At 40.4% G+C, this 27,678-nt stretch overlaps 1 protein-coding gene across 1 annotated transcript in view; it reads left to right on the forward strand.

The window, feature by feature from the left end:
• The first annotated feature begins 2,938 nt into the window (after nt 1-2,938).
• The window catches only part of LOC122814337 (zinc-binding protein A33-like), a 333,543-nt gene continuing 308,803 nt past the window's right edge, over nt 2,939-27,678 (forward strand). The window contains exon 1 of the mRNA XM_044086923.1: nt 2,939-3,397. Coding sequence (XP_043942858.1) covers nt 2,939-3,397 — 459 coding nt within the window. The remainder of the gene's footprint in view (nt 3,398-27,678) is intronic.

Raw genomic sequence — 27,678 nt, forward strand, 5'->3', positions numbered from 1 at the left:
AATTCAAACTAAACATAATCGCTCAAAAACATGGCTCTGCTACATAAGACCTGAAAATGCTAAATCAAACCACAAAGCAAAAATGCAGGCTAATATAATGCAAAAAGTAAACTATTCAAATACACAAGAACACAAAATATACGCATTACCAACCAACATAGCATCCCTATCTAAGTTGAATTCAAAATACATAAACATATCAACAAAAAATCCAAATCAGAAAAACTAAGAAAAAATGCATAAAATGAGCCCATTAAAATACAGGAAAACTACTGTGAAAAAGACATTTAAAACAAATGAAATAGATTTGCATTAGAAGCACAGCGCTACAAGAAAAATAACAATACATTTAAAAATAACACCAAATACTCAGAAAGCTTACCTGACAAAAATACTGTCCTAAGTTGTTACACTGAAACAGACTGAAAGTGAAGCTTGATCTAAGATAACCTGATATGCTTAACCTTCATTCAGAAAAGTAAAGAACACCACTACAGTGATTTGCTTACACCAAAAAGTCCCAACTCACAACCACAACAAAGTATGGAAACAATAATAAAAACAAGTAAACAGAATATATGGGAGTCTGGAGTGTAATAAATTAAATACCTGCTGCTCTGCCATATGGAAAACTGATTTGTGACTTGCGATTGTAATATTTATCATGTAAGTATGCTTCCAGTACACATAGTGCTAGACATTACATTTATTACATACCAGTCTTCTATATATATTTTTGTGTGTGTGTGTGTGTGTGTGTGTGTGTGTGTGTGTGTGTGTGTGTGTGTGTGTGTGTGTGTTTGTGAATGCATAATGTCCTAGTTATTGTGAAGTTGCCTGTGATGTGTTCATAGATTCATAGTTTCATAGGTTGTTACTAGACTAATGACCACTAGGACTCTTTCAAACCTAGCCATTCACCCCAAACCACTTGGATCTGAAGTATCATGGGTGTCTATACAGGGAGCATGTTAACAGGGAGGTAACTAAGGATTTGTAGGGGGAATGTCAGTTAGGTTAATACTTTTCTTATCTGTGACTTCTGTCCATAAGGGACATGAGGGTCAGACCAGGGGTAAATTTATGATTTCCCATCCAGTTGTTAAGGTTTGTTTAAATATGTTCGGGGATGAACTCAATTTTACATGGCTGGGAAGCCTATTCCATAGTGCTGGGATCCTTTGAGACACATATTTGTCTCTACAGCACATTCCATTTATATCACAATTGAAGTTTAGATGTTTAGATTTAGTGTTAGTGGTGCTGTATGTTTTGCACATATGCAATAGATCCATCAGGGGTGGGTCAGAGAAGGTCCTATAAACCAGGCAAAGATGCTATCTCAGCAGCCTGTAAGAGACTGAATACAGAGACAGAGCTTGTAGGCAATCAGTGTAGGACAGGGCATTCATCCCTGAATTCTCCTGCTGAGAAAACTTTGTGGGCATTTCATATGGTGCAAGAATCTGGTTAGATGCATGCATGCCAAAGGGGGTATTGTGTTCAATGATAGGTCTCTAAGGACTGAGGAGAGCAGACCTGGATGCCATACCCTTACCTAAAAGTTGGGTGACATAGACTGACTTTCTTACTAGCTTGATGTTGGTCAAAGGCCGGATTGCTGTTTACATATGTTCTCAGATACTTATCTCTGTTTCTGATAACTCTAAAGGAGGCAGGTAGTATGTAGTTAGGACTGTATCGGATGACTATTACTCTGGGACAGTTGGTATGTAGTTAGGACTGTCTCACATGACTATTACTCTGGGGCGGTTTGCATGTAGTTAGGACTGTCACATGATTATTACACTGAAGCAGCTGGTAAGCAGTTAGGACTGTCTCATACGACTATTACTCTGGCTGCTCCCTAGCACCTTACCCTTACATCAAGGGAATGGATGTCCCAACTGAGCTCGATACCAGGCTGGGATCAAATGGATCACAGGTCCTTGCTCAGCCCAGCCTAGGAGAAAGCTAGTGGTTATCTTCATGGAACAAATGACCTGATTAGGTTTATGTACTGTAGAGCTATTGCTTTGGAATGGGGGTCATGCAAGTCATTACGAAAATGGAATATTGGGTTTGCTCAGGGTAATTGTCATTTTACCATAATTGGCTACTTTAACTGTTAAGTCTTTAGCAAATATATCCAAAGAAAGTTAAAACATGATAAAATCCTACTCTCATCTGCACAATCTCTTGGTAACTAAATTTTACTTGTGCATTAGTGTACCATGTCATGTTAATTCTTCTGCACTAGTACTAGCTGATTATAGACGGAGACAAGATCTGTGGCTGCATTTAGTGAATAACGTGGCATTGGTAATTCACTCATTTCCATATATATGCACACATGCGTGCCTGTGATGTGTTCATAGATTCATCATAGAGGTGTGTGTGTATGTGTGTGTGTGTGTGTGTGTGTGTGTGTGTGTGTGTGTGTGTGTGTGTGTGTGTGTGTGTGTGTGTGTGTGTGTGTGTGTGTGTGTGTGTGTGTGCATATCTGTATATTTGTGTGCGTGTGCATGTGCATTCATACACATATATGAATGCATGTGTATATGTGTATGATTGGCTATTCACATGTGTTTGCATGTGTGCATATGTGTTTTAGGAGAAAGTATGGAGGCAGTTATGGAGATTATTAATTTAAGATAACCATAACAAGGATGAAGACATAGAAATCCATTATTGCATTATTTTGTCTAATGGTTTTGGTAGTGTAGCATGATAATTATACTTGGACTAGTATTTGTGTCCGCACTTTCATTTTGATTAATCTACATAACTCAGTTTCATTATTTATTAAAATTTTACATTTAACTGTTAAAAGTGCTGGCCCTTTAAATGAAGAAATTTGTTTCTTCTAAAAGGTGTGTCAGACTTAATAGAAACTGCATAGCATGAACGTAGAACTAACAAGCTGTTTTCTACCAAGATGGCGTGTTATACAGAGACTGAGAGTTACATGGAGGAGATGACCTGTGCAATTTGTCTACAACTGTTTGAAAGTCCAGTTATGCTGGAGTGTGGGCACAACTTCTGCATGTCTTGTATTAACATGTTTTGGGACACTCCTGTAAAGTTGTCCTGCCCTGAGTGCAGACAACAGTTCGATGACAGAAAATTCACTGTGAACAGACTGCTGGCTAATTTGGTTGAAAAGGTCCAGAGACAGATCCTAAGGGAGAATTATCAGAGTGAAGATACAGGGCAGGAATACGTCTCACGAAGTACTACTGTAGCAGAACAGCAAGACGGTTTGAATTGTAGCGAGCATGGAAAAATTCTGGAACTATTTTGTGAAGAGGATATAGCACTGGCTTGTGTCTTATGTGTATCTAAACATTATGGCCACCATCTGGTATCCCTGTCGGAAGCAATGAGTACATATCAGGTAAAGGACATTACATACTGCATAAAAGATTAGTAAAAGTTTGTTTTATTTTACCTGTAGTACTGTTTTTTTTTTCTTTTGAATTTACAGTGCTGGGAGTTCTGTTACATTTATATGACCCAGAGACTTCCCATACTCTGGAACAGACTGCCCATACATGTCAAGCAGAGCACCTCCTTGGCCCTGTCCAAAAGAAACCTTGACCATCGGTGGGAGATAGGAAATTCATCCCGGGGATCACGTCAGTCACCCTGCTAGACAGGGGTCCAGGGAAGTAAATATTGTGGGAAGAAATATCCAGGGAATTGTTATGGCTAGGCTTGTATAGGCCTTAGGGCCGATAAGTCTAGTACCAACCTACGAACCTATATAATGTTATTAGAGAACCTGGACTATTTTTAGGAACAGCCTGAAGGGATGCATTTCAAGTCTCAGTGACATTTTGAGAAGGCATGAAAAAATTAATCATGAAAAGCATTACATTGCATGATATAGCAAAGACAAACAGAAAAATAATTTACAAGTCATTGTTAAGTGTTTATCAGGAAACTATCCTATATAAGTAGCACTCAATTGTAGACACACCCTGGGCAGAAAAAGAACAAAGCATAAGTGCAAGTCCAAAGTGCTGATTTATCTGCAGCAATAAAGATTCCCTTGCTTATGGATGACAGTAAATGATGAAGAGAGACTGCAAAGGTACCAAAACAACACTGAGAAAATATTTCAAGACACTCTTGCACATTCAAACCAAGTGTTTTCCTAGTTAGATGCCACACTTTAAACAGATCCCCATAGCATTAGTGCTTAACATTTTCACTATATTTCCACCTAAGCAATTATATAGTTTTGGTTTTCACCCTACATAGGTTTTCACTTGTAGATTTATACATGTATTCATTAATTTTATAATTTGTTATTGACACACAAACCTGATAAGGTATTTATTTGATACAAAAGTGATCTTTGTTAAAAGTTGGTTTAGTTTCTACATATTAATATTTATTCAGATAGATGTCTAGTGTTAGTTCTTTGAGTTAGTCAGTCATTGTGTTAGTTAGTTTCTTAATTAATACAGTATGGATTATTTGGTTAGTTTATATAAAGTGTTAATAAGCTGGTCTTATATTGTAATTTGTCTGTAGCATTTTTAGTTTCAGTTTTAGGTAGCACAGTCTGTGATTACACTATGGTGATAAGGGGGACTTGGTAAAAGGAATGATTGTAATGCTTTTATTGTTCTTAAAGGCCACTATGGACAAATCATGAAAAAACGTATATATTTTTTATGTGGTCATGAATTTTTGCACCTCTCAAAGCTACTTGCTACAAAATAAGTATTCATTCCTAATTGCATTTATTTATTTATTTTATCTCCGGCAGATATCCTGATGAGAGTTTTTTCCCTTGGAAAGCTAAACCTGTCCCAAAATGCAGTATGACAGCCCTGAATGTGAGAAAAAGTAGCCCCACCATTTGTTGTCAGATTAGACTTCCATTCACTTAAAACTGAAACCTGAATAAAACTGACAAGTTTAAGAGTCTGCAGATCAAGTGTCATTGACTGGTCTGCACTTCTTCTTCTTTCGGCTTTTCCCGGTTAGGGGTCACCACAGCGGATCATCTGTCCACTCATGATTGGCAGTGGAGTTTTACGGTGTCGAGTTGCCACCCTGGTGCCCAACCTTCCATAGAAGGCATACACATGCACATACTCATACCTAGGGCCAATTTAGAGTGTCCAATCCACCTACTGCATGTCTTTGGGATGTGGGAGGAAACTGGAGCACCCGGAGGAAACCCACGCGACCACAAGGAGGACATGCAGACTCCACACAGAAGGCACCCCAGCCAAGAATCAAACCAGAGAACCTCTTGCTGTGAGGCGACAACGCTAACCGCTGCACCACTGAATTTTAAAAATGTTGTTCCCACTAATGTACTGCACATGTACTACATGTTCTCTGAAAAAAGCTTGCAAAAGTGCCAACAAATTGCTGAGATAAAAAGAGTTTTTACAAAGAACACTTTTGTTAGTTGCAGTTCCTGACCAAGTTACTACTTCAATCTCCCTCCTTCAATGAGCCAGAATCTCACATTCCCAGCTTGGTTAGGTTCAGCTACTTAGTTAACTTTGCATGGCAATATATATCAAAGAAATCACAGCCTGGTGTGCCACCAAAAACTTTTCCTTCATATGTTTCTTTACTCCTGACTTTTGACTAGCACTTTCTCAGGAATTACGAGTTAAAAAAAAAACACACACACACAAATATCACTCCACAGTTTAAGCCAATATATCACTTTCTTAAAATATGTACAGTAATATGTTTAATTTGGATTGCTTTCTGGCTGTTCAGGTGGTTATTTTGCATAGCAAATCTGTTATAGTATAACCCGAACTATCTTAGGTAACGCCAAGCTGAAAAATAAAATAGTTTTGTTTCTTCTTAACAGCAACCTCCCAAGCCTCTTATCGGACCCACTAGTTTCTGTTACGATTGCTTCATGCAGCTTGTCTTAGTCGTACACTTGCAAGCATATCTATCATCCTCTCAGCACAGACTCATGCAGAAAGCTTCCAAATCAGAAAGTTTTCAAAACAGCACTAGTACTTATTTAGCAGGCTCACAAAATATGACTGTGAATTGGTGTCTCATATGTGGTGCCCCATTTACAAAACATAGTTGTAAAATGTGATAAATGTCATTATTTGTTCATGTGAATCCAACACCTTATTCTAAAATCATTATAGATAGTACTATATCAGAGTATATATATATATATATATATATATATATATATATATATATATATATATATATAAACAGACCTTTCCCAAACATACAAGTGTAGAACAAATATCTACATGGAAATATAGAAATAGAGCTTATATAATATATGTTTGTGGCTGTACACACACACACACACACACACACACACACACACACACACACACACACACACACACACACACCATCAGCTAGTTAGCTAATGAATACTCCATTGAATTCGAAGGGTCCTCAATGTCAAATGTAATGAAAATGTCTTTCACAATTGTTTATGTATTAAATTAGCTCTCTCTGAATCATTCGCCCTTCCTCTCTCAGATTCCCCTCCTTGCCCTCTTCTTCACACCTGATTTCTTTTTCCACAATGATTTGTACAGCTTGTATATACGCAAATGTCATTTTATAGTATTGCACTCACTGTGTATGGTGGAGTCACATTAACACATACCCCTTTTCAACAAATGGTCTATATTTTCATTTTGAGTTCTACACAGTATATTGAATCTGTTGTCACCACATTGGATAAAGTTGAAAACAGTCACTATTTAAAAAGCTTAAATAAATAAAATGAATCTTTTGGGTGGACAGACTACATTCAGTGTACTGGCCATCATTCATTTTTCAAACATGCACTGTTATCAAGGCATGTGAGAAAGATGCCTTGGAGTAAGGATGTGCCTATCAAAGGCAGAGATGAAGTACAGAGGGAAAGCACCCTGTGGATGGGCCAAATATTAACAAACATACATTAACGCACAGGATTCAAGTTGAAATGAATGTTGGTGAAGGTATTTGATGCAAATAAGATTACAAAAGAACACAGCAATATTTTATTTGAAGTGCAGTGTTCATACCTCCTTACTTCAGCAGGAAGCACAACAGTCATAAGTTTGAACGCCTTCAGAAATCATAACGTGTGAGGGCAGTTGAATAACACTGACCCAAACTGTTGTCAATAGGAAGGGAGAGGCATAATAAGGAAATGCCAGCGATGCCATCTGAAAGGCAACGGCAGACATTGGGACTCCTATGTAAATGAGTGTGCCTGATTTTTGAGAGAGACAATGGAAGAACAGCTTTGATAAAAGGTAATGAGTTGGCAGTTATTTCACAGATAGCCATGACCTCCCATGGGTGTCCTAATTGTGCTACCTGATGTCTTTAGATAGATATCACCACTGGATAAAATAGAATAACAACTACATCAATTTACAGTTTCCAAATGAAACACAAAATGAAACTGACTTCTTCACTGAATAAAAGTGGTCTGCAACACCAAAAAGAAGATCGCACTGAGAATAGCTCCAGCATAATTACAGTTCAGTACACTGAACAAGTAATGTTTATATCTCTGTCTCTCTCTGTATATATGTGTATGTATGTATTTGTATATCTATCTATCTGTATGTATATGCACATAGTAACAAGTCTTCATGAATATACCAGTGACAAAGAAAGCTCCCATCACTGCAAATAAGCAGGAACATCTAGATGCATACAAATGCACATTGCCAACTGTAGGCTGTATAAATAAGCAAGCAGACAGCAGTAAACAAAAATGCATCTTCTAGTAGATTATAATTCAGAGATTTGAAGGACATAAAACTTTGAGAATAAATGGCTCATGAAGGTGCCAGTCTGACAGTGGAATAGAATGCCTTACATGTTAATTAAAGATGTTCATCGTGTTTCACTGTTGCAGTCATTACTCTTGGGTTATCCTGCTGGCAGGCTACCCTCAGTCGGCCAGAATTCCAAAGTCTAGGTCCAGCATCGGTTGCTGTCGCCTCTTCCCTGACGTCAGTGTGCCAGGGGTATAAAAGATGCAGCCGATGCCATTTTCTTCAGTCTTTCTTGCCGCGTGGTGCCCGAAGCAAAACCGAATTTCAGAACCGAAGTCTTCATTAAAGCTAAGTACCCCATTGGGGAAACTTTTTTCTTGCTCCACACCGATGTCAGAAAAAGTTAACAATTGTATTTCTTGTGGGAAGCAAATACCTAATAAGGATTTTCACTCTTACTGTATTCCTTGCCTAGGCCCTGATCACAATGTTGCTAGTTGTCGGTTTTGTGCTAGATTTAACCAACGCACTATTATGCGTCGGTTCGATTTTGCATTTCATTACTTTGGCTGAAGATTTAATTATATAATGCTGTCGGAACAGCCAACGACCAGAGTTTACAAAAAACGCAAGGACAAGGAAAAGGATGGGCATCCAAGGTCCAAAACCGACGACAAGGCCTTCGCTAGGCCAGTCACCGGTTCTCAGTGAGGCGCTTTCGCAGCCCCTGGCGCCTGCTACCTCAGAGCCACAGGCCGCTTCTGACTCCCACGTGGAGCTGACTGGGCCTCTGGATACTCAAGGTATTGGACACTTGGAAATCATTCCCTCAGATGGGTCCGGAGCCGCTGAGCAGGCATCGGCTTCTGAGGGTGTCTTCAGACCTACTCAACTATATATTAAGCCATCTTCAGCTTCAAAGACAAAAACTAAAGCAGCTCTAAAGACAAAGAAACAAGTACAGCATTCTCCTACTCAGACTTCCATGCCTAAAAACAGATGCTCAAAATGGCCGAAGACCTAATTACTTTGATCAGGGGTTCTCATCCCCCTCCTGATAAGAGGCCTAGGCAAAAGACAGAGTATGATTCTTCTGATCAGGTTTCTACTTCCTCTGATTCCTCTTCTGAACAGGATTTTTCCATGCTTCCTATGAGGATTCTTATGCTGAAGAATCCATTCCTTCAGTCTCTCCTCCTGAGGAATATTCTTTTGGGGAAACCCTGCATACCATGAGGGAGCATTTCCACTGGGAGAGTCAAGATTATTCTGAATCTAAGAAAAGGTTCAGAAACTTTCTGCTACTTCCTCAGCACAGACCTCTTGCTATTCCAGCTGTTCTAGACATTGTAGATGATGTATTTTCAGAGTTTGGCCTGTCCCCTGACTCTTTACCCCCTGCACCTACTAAGCCAGACAGATACTACAGGGTCCCGGATTCTCATAAATTCCTATATAAAAACCCCACTGCTGACCCAGAAACTATATCTCAGGGTCCCAAAGGGGTTAAAGCTTCCACTGCAAAAAAACCTGTCCCCTTTGATAGGGATTCTAGGGCTCTAGACAGATGGGGGAAAAAAGTTTACACTTCTGCTACCTTGGCTGTAAGGGCTTTAAATTGTCAGTTTCATATGCTTAAATATCAGCAATATTTAAAGTCACTGCTTAAACAGAAATTGTTGACAAACACTGAATGTTCAGAGAACAAGGAAATGCAGTATTTATTGCATGCAGCTGAACAAGTGGGAAAGCATACTTTGCAATGTGGTTATTATTCACTGGAGGCCTCTTGCAGGGCCGCTGTTACAGGTTCTGTTATTAGAAGGCATGCTTGGTTAAAGGAACAGAATCTGTCTGATCATGTTAAAGCAAAATGATTAGATGCTCCATTACAGCATGATACTTTGTTTGGTACTAAAGCAGAAGAGGTGTTGAAAAAAATGGAGTACAAAGCAAAATCCATGCAGACAGTCAAGGATTTCTTACAGGTACAGCCACCCAGGTTTAGCAGGAACTAGTCTTCTAAAAATTGGTCCTTTCCAGTGTCAGACAGACCGCAAAGAGGCAGATACAGGCATCCCAGAGGCAGATCTCAGCCCCAAGGCTCATACAGGTCTAAATAATGGGGTGCTCCTACCTCCAAAAGCGGAGAAGACAAATCACAACCTTACAGGAAACAGTCCCAATGACTTTCCTCTGCCAGATCCAAGCAATTTTCTTTTGGCAGCCCCCTTAGGGGGACAACTAGCACTTTTTTCATCTAATTGGCAAATGGTTACCAAGACAAATGGGTCCTGAACATAGTGTCCCAAGGCTACAGGTTCCATTTTCACACCCTGCCAAGGTCAAAAGGCATGCCAGACCTGCCACACAATCAATGGGCAGAGGCACAAAAACAACAAGTACCACAACAAGAGCAGGGGCAAGGATTTTACTCCAGAATTTTCCTAGTGCCCAGAAAGGACAAAACCTGGAGACCAATACTGGACCTGTCTATACTAAATACATTTCTGGATGTTCCAAAATTCAAGATGTTGACTCTACAGCAGCTACTGCCCATGCTGGGCAAGAAGGCTTGGCTCATAACTTTGGACCTAAAAGAGGCATACCTGCATGTCCCAATCAGACAATCTTGCAGAAGATACCTCAGATTCATAGCTGGCTCAATGCACTACCAATTCTCTGCACTGCCCTTTGGCTTATCTACTGCTCCCAGGGTCTTCACCAAATGCCTGGCACCAGTAATTGCTTTTTGCAGACAAAGAGGAATTCAAATATATCCCTACTTGGACGACTGCCTAATTCAAGCAGAGAACAAAGACATTCTTCTAAAGCATCTGGCGTTTGTAAAAAGATTACTAATTGGCCTAGGGTACACAGTAAACGAAAATAAATCAAAACTAGTGCCCTCTCAAGAGATAATATTCCTGGGTGCAAGCTTAAATACAACTGCCCAGATGGCTTATCTCATGCCAGACAAACAAAAGCAACTCACTTCTTACTTCAAGAAATTGGCAACAAAAACCCACTTATCTGCAAGGAAAATTCTGCAGGCCTTGGGTTTCATGGCGTCCTGCATTCTACTAATTCCATATGCCAGACTGCATATGAAGAAACTACAATGGTATCTAAAAAGTGTTTGGACTCAGCATTGCCACAGCCTGGAGACAGTAATTGCACTCATTCCCTGCCTGCAACAGGAGTTTCGATGGTGGGCAGAAGCCTGTCACCGCAACAAGGGTCTGCCATTCAGTTTACCCACAGCCAGACAGACTCTGACAATGGATGCATCAGATTATGCCTGGGGGGCCCATATGGCAGGAACATGTATTCAGGGCACATGCCCTGCAAACCAGATGCATCTTCACATCAATCAAAAAGAGATGCTAGCTGTTCAAAATGCCCTGACAGCTTTCAAGGACCTGCTTCATCCAGGACAGCTACTGATAAAGACAGACATTACTACGGTCATGTGGTACATAAGCAAGCAGGGAGGTACACATTCCTACCCCCTCTGCAGACAAGCAATGACCTTATGGGACACAGCACTGACTTTTCAAGTTCACGTGCAAGCACAATTCCTGCCAGGAAAAACAAATACTCTGGCAGACTAACTAAGCGGAAACCTCATGGATCCCCACGAATGGAAACTGGATCCACAAGTCTTCAGCATGATAACAAGGAAATGGGTATGCCCAGACATAGATCTATTTGCCTCCCCTCACAACTGCCAATCTCAGAGATTTTGCACAAGGATTTATCACAAGCAAGCATGGAAATTGGACGCCCTATCCTTCAGCTGGAAAAATCTAACAGTATATGCCTTTCCTCCACTGCCTCTCCTTCCCAGGGTACTCCTAAAGGTCAGACAAGAGAAGCCAAATATTATACTGATTGCACCAGACTGGCCACGCCAGCACTGGTACCCAGTCCTAAAGAGCTTGTCTCAAGGTCTAGCATGGATATTGCCTCAAACGTCTCACTTGCTGACCCAACAAAACAATCGGATTCTGCACAGCCAACTCGGGACCTTAAATCTGGCAGCATGGTGGATAATGTAGCCATTCAGAGCACTCCTCTTTCAAAAGCTGTATGGATGTTATCTTGGAGGCCAGGAGGCCCAGTACCAGAAAATCTTATGCAGAAAAATGGAAGAGATTCTGTGCTTGGAACCAGGAACAAGGCATTGACGTGTGTACCAAATATCCCTCAGATTTTACAATACCTAACTGAGATGCTGAACAAAGGCCTTTCTTTCTCATCAATTAAGATTCATGCCTCTGTCATTTCAGCCCATTACAATACAGAACTACCTATCTTTTCTCATCCTTTAATAAGGCAGTACCTCAGAGGGGCCAAAAACATTAGGACTCCAAGGAGAGCACCAGTTCCGGCCTGGGACCTCAGTTATGTTTTGGAAAAACTCACACTGCCTCCTTTCAAGCCAGCATCAACAGCAGATATAAAATTCTTATCCTGGAAAACAACTCTGCTCCTAGCAATAACATCTGCAAGACAAGTCTTGGAGTTACAAGCACTCATGGCTGTGGAACCTTTTATCATTTTTCATCCAGACAGGGTTTCTCTGAGGACAAACCCAACATTTATGCCTAAGGTGGTGCCCAGTGTGGCCCTCAACCAAACCATTTACTTGCCTACCTTTTATCCAAATCCACAGAACAACGGTGAGAAAATTCTGCATTCTTTGGACATACACAGGCAGTTACGCTTCTACTTGGACAGACATACACAGGCAGTTACGCTTCTACTTGGACAAAACTAAAGCTTTCAGAAAGACTGAGCAACTTTTAGTGTCATGTGCTGCAGGATCACAAGGAAAGGCTATCTCAAAACAGACTATTTCTAAATGGATAGGCCATTGCATCCGTTTCTGCTATTTTCAGCATGGCAAATCAGTGCCTAAGGGCATTAGGCCTCATTCCACCAGAGCAGCAGCCACTTCAGCAGCCTTCCTCAGAGGAGTACTAACCAAAGATATCTTAGAGGCTGCAACTTGGAGTTCAGTGCACACTTTCACAAAGCACTTCCACTTGCCTCTTTACTCTAAGTCCAGAGCAGGCTTTGCCACTGCAGTTCTGCAGGGCCTCATAGCCTTTCCTAATCCTATTTAGCCCAGCCACCCATCCTCAGCTTTGGGATTCAACCCAAGAGTAATGACTGCAACAGTGAAACACAATGAACATAGTACAGTTGTGTACCTACCATAAATGTAGATGTTCGAGTGTATTCACTGTTGCAGTCCAGGTTACCCACCCACTATCCCCCATTTCTTTGCTGGGACTTATCTGCACTTCTCTATCCTATACAACATATGTGGTGTATTTGCTTGTAGATGAAGGAAATGTTATTTTTGTGCATGCATATTTATTGGCATATTTTTTCTGCCTACCAATTTGGGGGCACCTAACATCTGGGGCAAAAAAAACTGAAGAAAATGGCGTTGGCTGCATCTTTTATACCCCTGGCGCACTGACGTCAGGGAAGAGGTGACAGCAACCGATGCCAGACCTAGACTTTGGAATTCTGGCCGACTGAGGGTAGCCTGCCAGCAGGATAACCTAAGAGTAATGACTGCAACAGTGAATACACTAGAACATCTACATTTATGGTAGGTACACAACTGTACTTTACAGTTAAATGATTCATTATAAAGCATGCATAATTTAATAGTCTGCTTAAAACTTACTTTAGAAGCATTTTTTGTGTTACTAGTGGAAGTAGGCTGTTCCAGCAACTGGCAAAGTATACATCACATGTGAAATTTTCATATCTACTGACAATATTTAGCAGTTCCACCATAATAACAAGGTTATGCTCTTAAGACAGTTGTCACACTACCTTAATTCAACTTGCTAAGGACATGTATTCATATTAACAATTATATGTGAATAATCAAATTCAATTGCCAAGGTTTTAGTAACTTCTGTAATGATAAATGAAAAAAAAATCCACAAAATCAAAAAATCTTATTAATATGTTTACTTTTGTACAGAAGAATAAAATGTTGGAAGAAAAAGGGCTCAAAATACATCTGCTGTGGTCATTCTCATTGTAATGTATTCATTTGTTAACTAGTTAAGTAACTTGCTGAATCTTGGACTCTCTTCAACAATGACCTAGCCCACATGGGCAAGAATAAATGTATTTTATATAGGTTTGTACTGGGCTAATGGCCCTGGGGCCTTTACAAGCCTAGTCATAGGATTACCCTGGCATCGTGCCATCCGACCTTAGTTCCCAGTGTCTCTGTCGAGTAGAGCCACTGGTGTTAACCCCGGGGTGAATTTTCTGTTTCCCATCCACTCATCAAGATTTCTCTTGAAGACGGTCAGCGAGGTGCTCTGCCTGACATGTATGGGAAGTCTATTCCATAGCATGGGCAGTCTCTGGGTTATGAACTTGTCCCTCCAGTACGTTCTGTTAATTGTGGTAATGAGGTTGAGGTCTCTGGAGCATGTGGTATGGAGAGATTGGGATTTCTTTAGATGTAGTATTTCTAACAGAGCTGGGTCAGACATGGCTTTGAAAGTCAAGCAGAGATTACCTCGAAGTAGGCGATATGAGACAGAGAATAGTTGGATTTTTTTGAGTCTTTCCATATAGGGACAAGTGTTTAAGGCCTAGGATCCTCTTTGTGAGGTTCTTTTGCAGCATCTCCAGTTGTTGCAGGTGTCTAGTGAGGTGCATGCCAAATGGGGCATTGTACTCATTGACTGGCTAATGAGGGAAGAGTAGAGGGAGACAATGACCTCTCTCTTCCTGGATGTAAAACAATTCGTAATGAGATGTGGCACATAGAAGGACTTTCTAATCACAGTGACAATGCGGTGATCAAAAGAGAGGTTGCTGTCAACCTGTGTTTCCAGATATCTTATAACGTCTTCTCTGTTCAGTGGACTATCATCAATGTGGTAATTCATAGGAACCGGGTTTTTCCCAAAGGGGATGACAACACATTTTTTGGCATTGAGCTTAAGGCCATGTTTCTGACACCAGTTGTTGGTCATAGTGAGGTCATTCTGTAGGATGTCAACATCACTTGGGGAGTTAATAATAGCTCCCAACTTGCAATCGTCTGCAAACTTTGTCAGCCAGAGTCCCTTTGTGTTGGCCTGGACTTCAGAGAAGTAGATACCAAACAGGAGAGGACCCAGGACCGAACCCTGTGGGACTCCACTCGTGACTAATTGGTAGTCTGACTTGGAGTCAGCTACTTTCACACTGTGGGTTCTATCTGTGAGCCAGTTTGCAACCCACCTAGTGATATAGGGGTTGATGCCAAGCTTAGTGAGTTTTTCTATGATTCCTGAGTGGGGAATGGTATCAAAAGCCTTGACCAGATCAAGGTACGCTGTATGAACCACCTTGCCTTCATTCACAGCACTGGCGACTAACTCAAAGAAGTCAACCAAGTTGAGCAGGCATGATCTACCCTTCACAAAACCAAACTGTGTGGGATCCAGAGTTTGGAGATTCCCTATATCTTTGTTTATTAGTGCCATGATGATGCATTCCATAGCTTTGCATATCAGACTCGTCAGGCTAATGGGGTGATTGTTCCCAGGGTCTGTAGTCACTCCTCCTTTGTGGAGAGGGATGACTGTAGCAGTGTGCCATTCGGCAGGGACAAAGCCTGACGTGAGGCTGTGATTGAACAGGGCACACAGGTGAGGAGCTAGTTCACTCTGTAGTTCATGTAGAACACAACTAAGGATATTGTCAGGTCCCATAGAAGCTGTATTTCTGGCTTTGGACAGTGCTGTTTTAACCTGTGCAGCAGTAATACTGGGTGCCTTGCAATCTACTGGTATTTTGATTGGTCCTTTGGGAGGGACAGGGGGTAAAGCTGGCACTGAATCTGTTGGCCAGTATACTGGCAATATCTGTTGGCTTGGTATAGGAGGTACCATTGTGCAGTAGCTCAGAGCAAATCTGGGTATTGCCGTGGAGATTCTTTGCATAACTATAGAAGGCTTTGTGGTTGTCTTTACTATCTGCTGCGATTCTGTTTTTGTACCTAGCTTTAGAGGATTTGATGAGGGATCTCAACTTTTTGTTGAGGCAGATAAGGGATTTTTTCCAGTCTTGGGACTTATTCCACATCAGTTTCCTCCTTCTGTTGTAGAGTTTGTTTATAGCAGGGGACCTCCAAATTGGCTTCCTTTTTTTGGAGGAGAGTGTCTTGGTTCTATTGGGTATGGTGAGATCCATGCATTTATGTATGTGTTTGTACAATGTATTGGTGTATGATTCTGCAGTCACACAACTATTCTCCATTTGCATGGGTGCCATGAAGTTAGCCACCTCTGTTTTTTAGGATTCCAAGGTTAGCTTTGGAGAAGTTTTTCATGGTGGTTACCTTTGCTGGGGTGGGGTGGGGGTGGGAGGGATGTGGATTCCCAAGGTGATTAGTGTGTGGTTGGATCTAAACAGGGAGGAGCTGACTATTGGTGTAGAACTACAGTCACCCATGTTAGTAATGACCAGGTCAAGGATGTTGCTACCTCTACTGGGGATAAGAATGAGATGGTCCAGGACATTGGAATTAAACTCCAGGAAACATTGGGCAAGTGTACTGGTACATGAGTAGTTTACCCAGTTAATGGAGGGGTAGTTGAAGTCGCCTAGTATGACAGTGTTAGGTTGGACACTAATATTCTCCAGGGTGCTTAGGAACGTGGAGTGCGAGTCTTGGGACTTGGTTGGGGACCTATAGCAGGCTACAATGTGAATCACTGCCTTACCCAATGTTAGCTGCACCTGAAGTATCTCTGATGAATTATGTTGGGCTACCAGTCTGGAGGTGTGTGCATCCTTTATGAATATGGAAACACCACCTCCAAGTTCTGGGGCTGAAAGGTGTGGAATGAGTTATAGCCTGGTAGTGCAGGGGTGCTTTCTGCTGTCTTGAACCAGGTCTCTGTTACAGCACAAATGTCAATGTTCTCCATTTTAAGGAGTGCCTCGAGTGAGTGCATTTTGAGATTTAGACTTGTAGCATTGAGCAGCATGACCCTCAGAATGCATTTGTTTGTAGCTGTTACGGTGGTAATTTGGTACACTGTCTAAAAAAGGCAATATAGGGGTGGCAAGAGCCTTGGCCAGTATCCGGAAGCCCAGGGGTGACAGGTGCAGGCCATCTCTGGCAAAGCATCGAGGTCTGTCAGTCATGTCATCCCAAGCAGACAGATACTGGATCCCCTAAGAATGACACCAGAAACTTAGCCAATTGTTGAAATCAATCATTTTCTGCTTGTACTGTGGTATCATTCTGGGTGATGGTAGGATGCTGCTCATGGCTAGGGTCATACTAGCCTGGGCTACATAATCCGAGAGCTCCTCCACGTCTCTTTTCATGTAGTTCAAGGAGGTACATCTCAGGTCATTCACACCCACATGTGCACTGACAAAGTCATATTTGTACCTGTTGTTGAGCGACCTGAGTGCATGCATTATGTGTCAGATCCTGGCACCTGACAGGCAGCTGACTGTTACTTTCTTCTTATTCAGCCAAGTGAGTGGGACATCTGTGTGCCTCACTATCGAGTCACCTATGACTAGTGTGTTGGGCATGCTGTTTTGCCTTAGGGGCTTTGGTTGAGTGGCACACTGTTTAGGAGAGTTATGTGTCTTGTGATTATTGTAATTAATCAGCAGGTATGCTTTTGGTTGGTGGAAGAACCCAGAGTATCAGAGAAACACACACACACACACACACACACACACACACACACACACACACACACACACACACACACACACACACACACACACACACACACTACCAAGATGCAATGACTTTGAATTCCAAGGAAATACATTTTGCATAGTTGTTGTCTATGTTAAGTGATAGTGTGACTATGAAGTAAACAGATACTTGTAAGAATCTTTCCAAGGAATTAATTTATAAGATATACAACTTACAGACAATGATATGCCAAAACAAAGCCACTCCTTAAATTATATGGTAAAAAATATTATTGTTTTATAGACTGTGTGAACAGCACTAGCAAGAAAATATTTTGTAGAGCCTAATTATGGTATGTCCTTTTTGATAAGTCCATGAAAATATTGCATAGTGCAACAGTTTTTAGTGACTAAAAAATGGATATTTGGACTTCTGCTGCAAAATTATTAAATAGTGTTGAATGTTTTATTTTATAAGACTAGCCCCCGGATTTACTAATCTTCAGTGCAGGACTACTGTAGTCCTGCATGGAAGCACCTGTTTAGGAGCAGGATGGCAGCACACCATGCATATTAATGAAGGCGCGCTGCCCAAGCTCCCAGGCTTACACGGAGCATGTAAGAGTGCAGGGGGCATGTCTGAGAGCAGAGCTCTCAGAATAAACATGCTCTTGCAATGTAGAAAAGCAGAAAGTGTTAAGAGATGAGCGAGATTGCTCATAGGTGTCCGCATGTCCCCACCAACAGTTCCCCATGTGTACAACAGCAACAGTACTGAAAAAGTAAATAAAGAAACCCTGTTATTTTTTGTAAAACACTGATTAAAGCTAACTGTAGGTGCACGGGTGTGCCCATCTCTCAGCTGCTGTTAAAGGAGCTTAAAAGGCTGAAAAGGATAACAAGGAAGATATATGCAAATGAAACAGCGCAGCAATAGTGTAGTGGTCAGAGCATCCACCTAACGAGCACTCATTCCTGGATTGAGTCCCACTGCAGCACATTCCATTTTCCATGTGAAATCTGTATATGAACATTGTTTTGCTGTATAACCTACTAAATAACATTTAAATGTAAACTGGAGTACTGCATTAAATGTACATGTGAAGTGTCAGTGTCATAATGAATAGGGCACTAGTAAGCAGATGTAAGCACAAATAAGCAGTAGTAAGCATAGATAAGCACTAGTAAACATGTTTAAGTGTGTTTGCGTGGGGGTAAGTATTGCCTACACAAATTAAGCAAAGTAGAAGCCAACTGAGTGTAAGAAACTACAACCAGAGGTTAGCATTGCTTAGCTCCACGCAAACCCGTGCACACATGCTTACAACTACTCAAAAGTGCCTTGATCACTCTGTGTCCAACAACCGGTGTTCGGCCCAGCAACAAAGTAAACAGCCTCTGCAAGGCTCAAACCCAGGACCCTGCACACCATACACAAAGTGATTTACCACTAAGCCATGGCAGATATACATAACCTTGTTGTTTTCACAAACATATCATCCAGCACAATCAGTCAGCAATACAGGAAATGTAGTAATATCATACTACACAACCTCTTAATGCAAGAATTCCAGACAAAGTGTGCCAAAATGTGGGTATAACTAGGGATACATGTCAAATACTGCTCTAATACACTTAAAACATTACTAGTTACACAGTTATATGTACTAGAACACATATTTTGAAGGAGATGAAGTCTGAAACACAAAAGTGTCGGCACGAGTGACTGACTTCAATCCTGAGATTATCCATGTCAATTGCCAAGAGAATGAGGAACATGCCAAAAATATAACCTGAACATGCATGGACATATGGACAGATATATATCTGTAAATGTAGGCAGATAGACAGCCATATGTATATATATGTATATGTATGACTCACAAATAATCATATAACATCAGTTGTACATAGATAAATATGTTCATATGTATATGTGTATATATATATATATATATGTGTATATATATATATATATATATATATATATATATATATATATATAATGGAGGTTTGACATATCTAATTATGTATAATATATATATATATATATATATATATATATATATATATATATATATATGTGTGAGTGTGTGTGTATATACAGATGGAAATGTGTATAGCGTTTCCACATGGGAACAAAATCATGAACCACTCACTACAACATAACAGACCATAAGCACTGTTAATGGGGGTGGGGGCTCAAATGAGGGATACCTGGTAATTAGTGCTATGTTACCCCTCCACAGCCCTAATGGATATGCTGTGCAATCCAATATCCAGCACATGCAGTTCTTGACTTCAGGACCCTCCACAACACAGCTAAAATGTTTTAGCAGTAATCCAATTCACCTGTAAATGTCAGAGCAATATGTGTAACATATCATGCAGAAAAGTCATTCTACCATAGGGAATGTACAATGTGAAAGGGGTATACATTACAACGGTACAGATATGCACACACATCCATACATTGACAAATATGTTCAGGTATATGTATGTGTGTATATATATATATATATATATATATATATATATATATATATATATATATATATAGTAGAAACCCCCAAGTCCCGAATGTGCACAGAAACCACAAAACCAAACAACAAAGCTGATTCCACATTATCAATGACATATAGTTCTAATGCAATCCACCATTGTAAGCATGTCAAACTAGATGTTCAAATAAACAAATGTATAATAATGATAATGAATCCATAAAAGATTAAGAATATATATATATATATGTGAACAAGTATTCTATAATATATAATACCTACATAAATAAATATATGAATTAATAAATTATTGAATAAATTAATAGATTAATATAATATCCACTCCTATATTTGTAGTCAATAAATAACAAATGTATAAACATCAACTAATGTAAAAGCAAGCACATATAAATGAAATACAAACATTGAATGCAGTGTGCAACATATACAATATTTCTAGTGTTACAATCACTGTTTTGATTCAATGTCAAAAAGACCCTGTAGCGCGGGTGTCTGTAATAGTGAGATTCATCTATAAACCTGCATTGTGCACACTCCCACATTTGCTAGTTCTCTCAAAGCTCTTAAGACTAAGCATATTACTGAAGATGAAAGATGATTTATCCCTACTATTCTGGTGATGTCCCTCATCTACAGTGAGAATATTCAGTGCTTACTGATTAGAGAGGAGTGAGTGAACCTTGTCCATTGTCCATAACAAACCCCATGGATCTATTACCAGAGAGAGGAGGGAGAGGGTACTCTACTCTCTCTCCCACCCAAAGGTTAGGGTTTACTCTCCTCCTAAGGTCTTGCATAGTCATTATTCCTAGTGGAGAGTCTCGAGACTCTCTGGCCTGACCCCTTGATCGATGCAGCTTAGTATTAATACTGGTATCGACTTAAACAAGGTTACATTGTATACCCTCTTGTTTGAATGAACTACGAGAAGGGCTCATGACCACGAGCCACTGGAGGAGGAAATTCAATATGTATACAGAGGGATGCAAGACCTTAGGGTTTGTTATGCCATATGGACAAGGTTCCTACAACTCCAATCTAATCCATCTTTCATCTTCAGTAATATGCTTAGTCTTAGAACTAGCAAATGTGGAGGTGTGCACAATGCATGCATTCAATGTTTTTCTTTCTATGGTAGCAAGACCAATAACCATGGTTATTGCCTGGCTAGGAAGCAAGAGTATAGTGCCCCTAGCTAAACATACCATCAGAGAGGTGAGATTTATTTCAAGTGCTTCAAGTGATAGAACCCAGTCTAGATCTCACAGAACAAGCAGAACTAAAATGGATGTGCAGATTAAGATAGAGAGAGAGAAGAGTTTGGCTACTACACATGATAAATATTTCCGGTTGTAAATCGGAAACTAGAGAGGAGGTATTGTTTGCAACTATTTAAATTTGGCACTTTTAGCGCATTATTGTTTGTCTGAAGAAGGCTTGTCTCAGCCAGAAAGCGCGCTACCAGTTTTTTTTTTGAACCGCATGGTTTTTTTTCAGTGTGGAACTACTAATATAATAGTGAATTAAGCGCACGGAGGTTGAAAGCTTGTCTGACTAGAAAGTCTTTGTTTTGAGAACTCTGTCTTGGATTATCAGTACTTTCAGTTTATTTTGCTAATTTACCTGCGACCATTGATTTACGCCCATCAGCTTTGTTGTTCTGTTTTTCAGGGTTTCAGCACACTCGACTTGGGGGTTAGATATTATTATGGAAGGAAGGTGTTGTACCTAGGGGCTTAGGATCTTGAACATAACCTACATCAACGACTTAGTACTGTCCTAGGAGACAGCGCTACAGAATTTTATCCTCTGAATACTCCGTCTGTTGGTGTTGCGGATGTGACTGAACTGAATTATGATAAAGCACCCTCGAATACCTCCCTAGCACAATAAATGCCCCTTTTCAATTCGTTTAAACTGAAAAGAAGTCGTTGAGAATACAGGGACTATAGGGCCAAGGAAAGAAATCCCCCAAATTTGTAGACTAGCTGGTCATTTATCAGAAGACCTGTTCAGGGACAATGAACTCAAGTACACTATCTTGAAGTCTAAGTATATCATAAAGATACTGACAGAGCATTTGTTAAGAGAGATACACCACAACAACTTGTACTCTCAGTGCCAGGTTTTGTGACCATGGATGTAATTTTATCTTTGTTAATGGAGATTGTTCTAGAGAATAACATCTTCTTGTTTGAGCACTAGCTGTGCTAACAGCTACATCATCCATGATCCGCACATATTGTTCTACTTTATAACAATTTGAACTCTAGCAGCTCTTTTCTAAAATTTACTATGAGCTTTGATGTTGAATGTATTGATTTCTTGGATGTAACCTTGTTTAAGTCCGATACCAGTATTAATACTAACTTGCTATAAACCTTCATTCCTTCACAGGGATAGTATGCACCTCCCACATTTTCAAGAATATCATCAAGGGTCAGGCCATGAGGAAATTCAATATGTATACAGAGGGATGCAAGACCAAGCCCTCTGATTCCTCTGGTAATAGATCCATGGGGTTTGTTATGCCATATGGACAAGGTTCAATCTCTAATCAGTAAGCACTGGAATATTCTCACTGTAGATGAGGACATCACCAGAATAGTGATAATCCATCTTTCATCTTCAGTCTTAAGAGACTACTATGCAGTACCGAGGTACAAAACTGCAGGAAAGAACAGGCTTTGAGAGAACTATGCAGGTTTATAGATGAATCTCATTATTACAGACACCCGCTTACAGATCATCTTTGGACATTGAATCAAAACAGTAATTGTAACACCAGAAATATTGTATATGTTGCGCACTGCATTCAATGTTTTTCTTTCTATGTAGGCAAGACCAATAGGACCCTTAGAGAGAGGATACGGGACCATGGTTATTGCCTGGCTAGGAAGCAAGAGTATAGTGCCCTAGCTAAACATACCATCAGAGAGGGTGAGATGCATACTTTTTTATTTCAAGTGCTTCAAGTGATAGAACCCAGTCCTAGATTAGGAAACATAGTCAATCTCACAGAACAAGCAGAACTAAAATGGATGTGCAGATTCATAAAACCTCATTTGAAGGGTAGATCTCTGAGATGACATGTATGACTAAATGTATTTTGAGTATTGGCTACTACACATGATTTCAAGATGTTAAATAACATTTTATACTATTACCTTTGACATTTTAATCCTATTGTTATATTATGTGGCAGTGTATATTATTTTACTATATATTTAAACACACATATTTTTAGCAACACACTCACATGTAGGTTGAGTATTTCATTTATATGTTATTGCTTTAGTTTTTACATTAGTTGATGTTTATACATTTGTTATTTATTGACTACAAATATAGGAATGGATATTATATTAATTTATTAATTTATTAATTTATTAATTTATTAATTCATATATTTATTTATGTAGGTATTATTCATATAGATTCATACTTGTTCATATATATATATATATATTCTTAATCTTTAATGGATTCATTATCATTATTATACACATTTACGTTATAGAACTGTATTTGCTTCTATATATTTATTGTTTATTTGAACATCTAGTCTGACATGCTTACAATGGTGGATTGCATTAGAACTATATGTCATTGATTGTATTTGTATGCGTAGATTAAGCTATGCATTTTGTTTTACAGAAGTGACTAGCTTGTAATATGGCACTGTCACTTTAAATATTTCGGTTTTCTGAAGAAGCGACTTGTCTTTCGTTTCTGTTATGGAACTACTAAAATAGCAGCTAATAAATTTTTGGATTACGGAGGTTCCCGGATTATACTTGTGATTACTAAGCCATCAGCTTGTTTGTTGGGTTTTGTGGTTTCTATATATATATATATATATATATATATATATATATATATATATATAGATAGATAGATAAGATATATGATATATATGTAGGTACATACACATATACACAGACAAAAGCTATTAGTAGCCATACATATGTATAAGTAGTGTGGAAGTATTGGGTGCAAAGTATATCCCTCAGCCACAAGCCCTGTAACTGGTACCTGTGACATGTGTAGTGTGGCAACCATTACCACAAATGAGAATACTTACATTAAACATATACCCGCTCACAATTCAAAGGACATGACACAACACACAGGTATGCATACACAGAAAACCTTTATTTGTGTACTATACAATAATGTATGCCATTACTTACAGGGCATAAATATTGAAATATTTAATCAGTGATGAATGCAAGGCCCACACAAAACAGTAGATGCAAGCAATGTGGATATATAATATATTATGCTGTCCAGGGCAAGGCCTTCAATTAGTACAGCAGTAGATAAGGGATTTGCCTTCAAGATAAGTAACAATCAACAATTACAGATGTAGTTCAGCAGCCTACAAATACACCCTGTAGTCAAGCCCTAGGGGGAAATGTATTAGTTGTGGTAATGTCAATGTATCTGTCACATGTATGGACCCTGACCAATATATTTTGTGGGAGTCCACAATATGACTGGGATGATAGCAGGAATGCTAGCAGTAAATAATGACAGGCCATTACCTAACAACCCCTAACTGTATCACAGCAAGACAAAGCCTGCCATATATGTGGAGGACAGAGGCAGGAACACAGGGCCATACTGCAATATTGCTGTTACACATTCTGGAAATTGCTGGTGTTACAGGATTTGTTGCAACATACCCTTATGCAGGAATAAGACATCAGAAACACAGATGGATGTAGCCATGTACTGACAGCATGCAACAGACAGATTGCCAGTGATATATCTAGGACAAGACCTGTGTGGTGCACAGATAAAACCAAACAGACAATCCACTGGCCATCATGTGGATAGGCCCACAGCTGAGAGCTATGCAGACAGACTGCATTCCATCCTAAACTACTATGTACACACAAACACTGCAAGACCAGCAATATACAATACACAAAACAATACTACTCACTCTGTCTGTAAGTCTGGAACCTCATACAAATGTGTAGTTGGTCTGTGTCTGCAAGTTCTGCTGTAAGCATTTACCTCATTACCTAGTGGAAAACAGCTTTGGTACTTACTTTCCTCACTTGCTTAGAGAAAAACAGCTCTTGTACTCACTTTCCTCACTTATTTAGAAGAAAATAGTTTTTTTATTCAGGCATGTCCAAGGGTCAGCTCCCAGTGTTCTCTCCTGTCTATCTGATGAATCTGGGCATCTTGGGGCAGTGCAGAAATTGCCTCATGTACACAGACAACCCTCTCCTCCTACCACCCAACACTACAATCTGTGAGAGATGCACTTATCTAGCCAAACTGGAGGTAAAGTTCTCTCCAATCAAGACTGAACTTGACAGTCAAGAGGAGAAGGTAAACACTTGCACCACACCACACTCATCACATAGTCTCACTAAATCTACACCATCAAAATCCACACATAGAAACACAAAAACATTCACGGAGGCTCTCAATAATAATCTCCTCAAGCAACAGAGACCTCCAAAGCAGAAATGCAAGCAACCTCCACCCCCCAACACAACACAAATGACACATAGCCCACAGACTCAGTGTGCCACTCAATCACAGCCAGTAAGGCAAAACAATGTACCCAACACACCAGTCATAGGTGACTCTATAGTCAGGTACACTGATGTCCCACTCACCAGGCTAAACAAGGCGAAGGTTACTGTCAGCTGCCTGTCGGGTGCCAGGATCCGCCACATAACCCACGCACTCAGGTCACTCCACAGCAAGTACAAATATGACTCTGTCATTGTCCATGTTGGTGTGAATGACCTGAGACGTACCTCCCTGGACTACATGAAAAGAGACGTGGAAGAGCTCTCCGATATTGTAGACCAGGCAGGTATGTCCCTAGCCCTGAGTAGCATTCTGCCATCACCCAGAATGATGCCGCAGTACAAGGACAAAATTATTGACTTCAACAATTGGCCAAGCTTCTGGTGCCATTCTAAAGGGATCCAGTATCTGTCTGCCTGGGATGACATGGTCGACAGACCGCGATGCTTTGCCAGAGATGGCCTGCACCTGTCACCCCTGGGTTTCCGGATACTGGCTAAGGTTCTTGCCGCAACTATAGTGCCTTTTTTAGGCAAGGTTCAAAAGACAAATTCACCACTGTAACAGGAACAGACAAGCAAAAACTGAGGGTGATGCTACTCAGTACCAGAAGTCTAAATCTCAAAATGCACTCACTCGAGGCACTCCTTAAAATGGAGAACATTGATATCTGTGCAGTGACTGAGACCTGGTTCAAGGCTCCAGAGAGCACCCCTGCACTACCATGCTATAACTCATACCACACTTTTCGGCTATGTAACCTGGACCGGAACACCAAAGGTGGAGGTGTATCCATATTCATTAAGGATATCCACACCTCCAGGCTAGTTGCTCAGCATAATGTAGCTGAGGTTATCCAAATGCAACTAACTCTGGGCAAAACTGCAATCCAAATTGTAGCTTGCTACAGATCACCCACCATACCCCAGGATTCCCACTCCTCTTTTCTTGATGTTCTGGAAAATATTAGGTTTCAACCAAACACCCTAATAATGGGCGATTTCAACTAATCCACCATTAACTGGGAAAACTACTCATGTACCAACTCCTTCGCTCAATGCTTTCTGGAATTCATAAACTCCAATGCCCTAGATCAACTTATCCACACCCCCACCAGGGGCAACAATATCCCAGATCTAGTCATTGCCAATATGAGTGACTGGTGTTCCACACCTGAAGTCAATGCCTCATTGGTCCGATCCGACCATAAGCAAATTACCCTAGATATCCACATCCTGCCTCCACCCCCCATTAAGGAAACCATAATAAAAAATTTCTCCAAAGCCAACTTCACGCTTCTTAAGACAGAAGTGGTGAACTTCATGACACCCATGCAGATGGACAATACAGTTACGACTACTGAATCCTACACAATTGCACTTTATAAGCACTTACATGAGTGCATGGATCGTGCTATCCCAAACAGAACCAAGATGCTATCCTCCAAAAAAAGGAAGCCAATCTGGTGGTCCCCTGCCATAAACAAACTATACAACAGAAGGAAGAAACTCTTGCAAAAGAGAGTAACATCCCACGAGTGGAGGAGCTCCCTGGTCAGCCGCCGTAAGAAGCTGCGATCCCTGATAAAATCCTCCAAAGCTAGTTATGAAAACAAAATTGCCACTGCTTCTAAAGACAACCACAAAGCATTCTATAGCTATGTCAAGAATCTGAATGGCAACACTCAGATCTGCTCTGAGTTACAGCACAATGGCACTAAATATACAGACCCAACTGATATTGCCAACATCCTGGCAAATAGGTTCAGTGCTAACTTTGCCCCCTCTCACCCCCTAAAGAGTCCATCTCTATGCTGGAAGAATGCAAAGTTCCTGTAATCACGGCTGCACAGATAAAAACCACACTCTCCAAAGCCAAGAACACAGCATCCATGGGACCAGACAACATCCCAGGCTGCGTTCTACACGAACTACAGAATGAACTGGCACTCCACCTAAGTACCATGTTCAATCATAGCCTCACCTCAGGCTTTGTGCCTGCTGAATGACACACAGCAATGGTTATCCCACTCCACAAGGGGGGAGCCACCACGGACCCCGGGAACTACCACCCCATTAGCCAGACTAACCTGGTCTGCAAGGCCATGGAACGTATCATCATGGAACTTATAAACAAGG

The sequence above is a fragment of the Protopterus annectens genome, chromosome 10.part0 (genome assembly GCF_019279795.1).
Source record: "Protopterus annectens isolate FY-2018-M chromosome 10.part0, PAN1.0, whole genome shotgun sequence".
Classification (NCBI taxonomy): Eukaryota; Metazoa; Chordata; order Ceratodontiformes; family Protopteridae; genus Protopterus; species Protopterus annectens.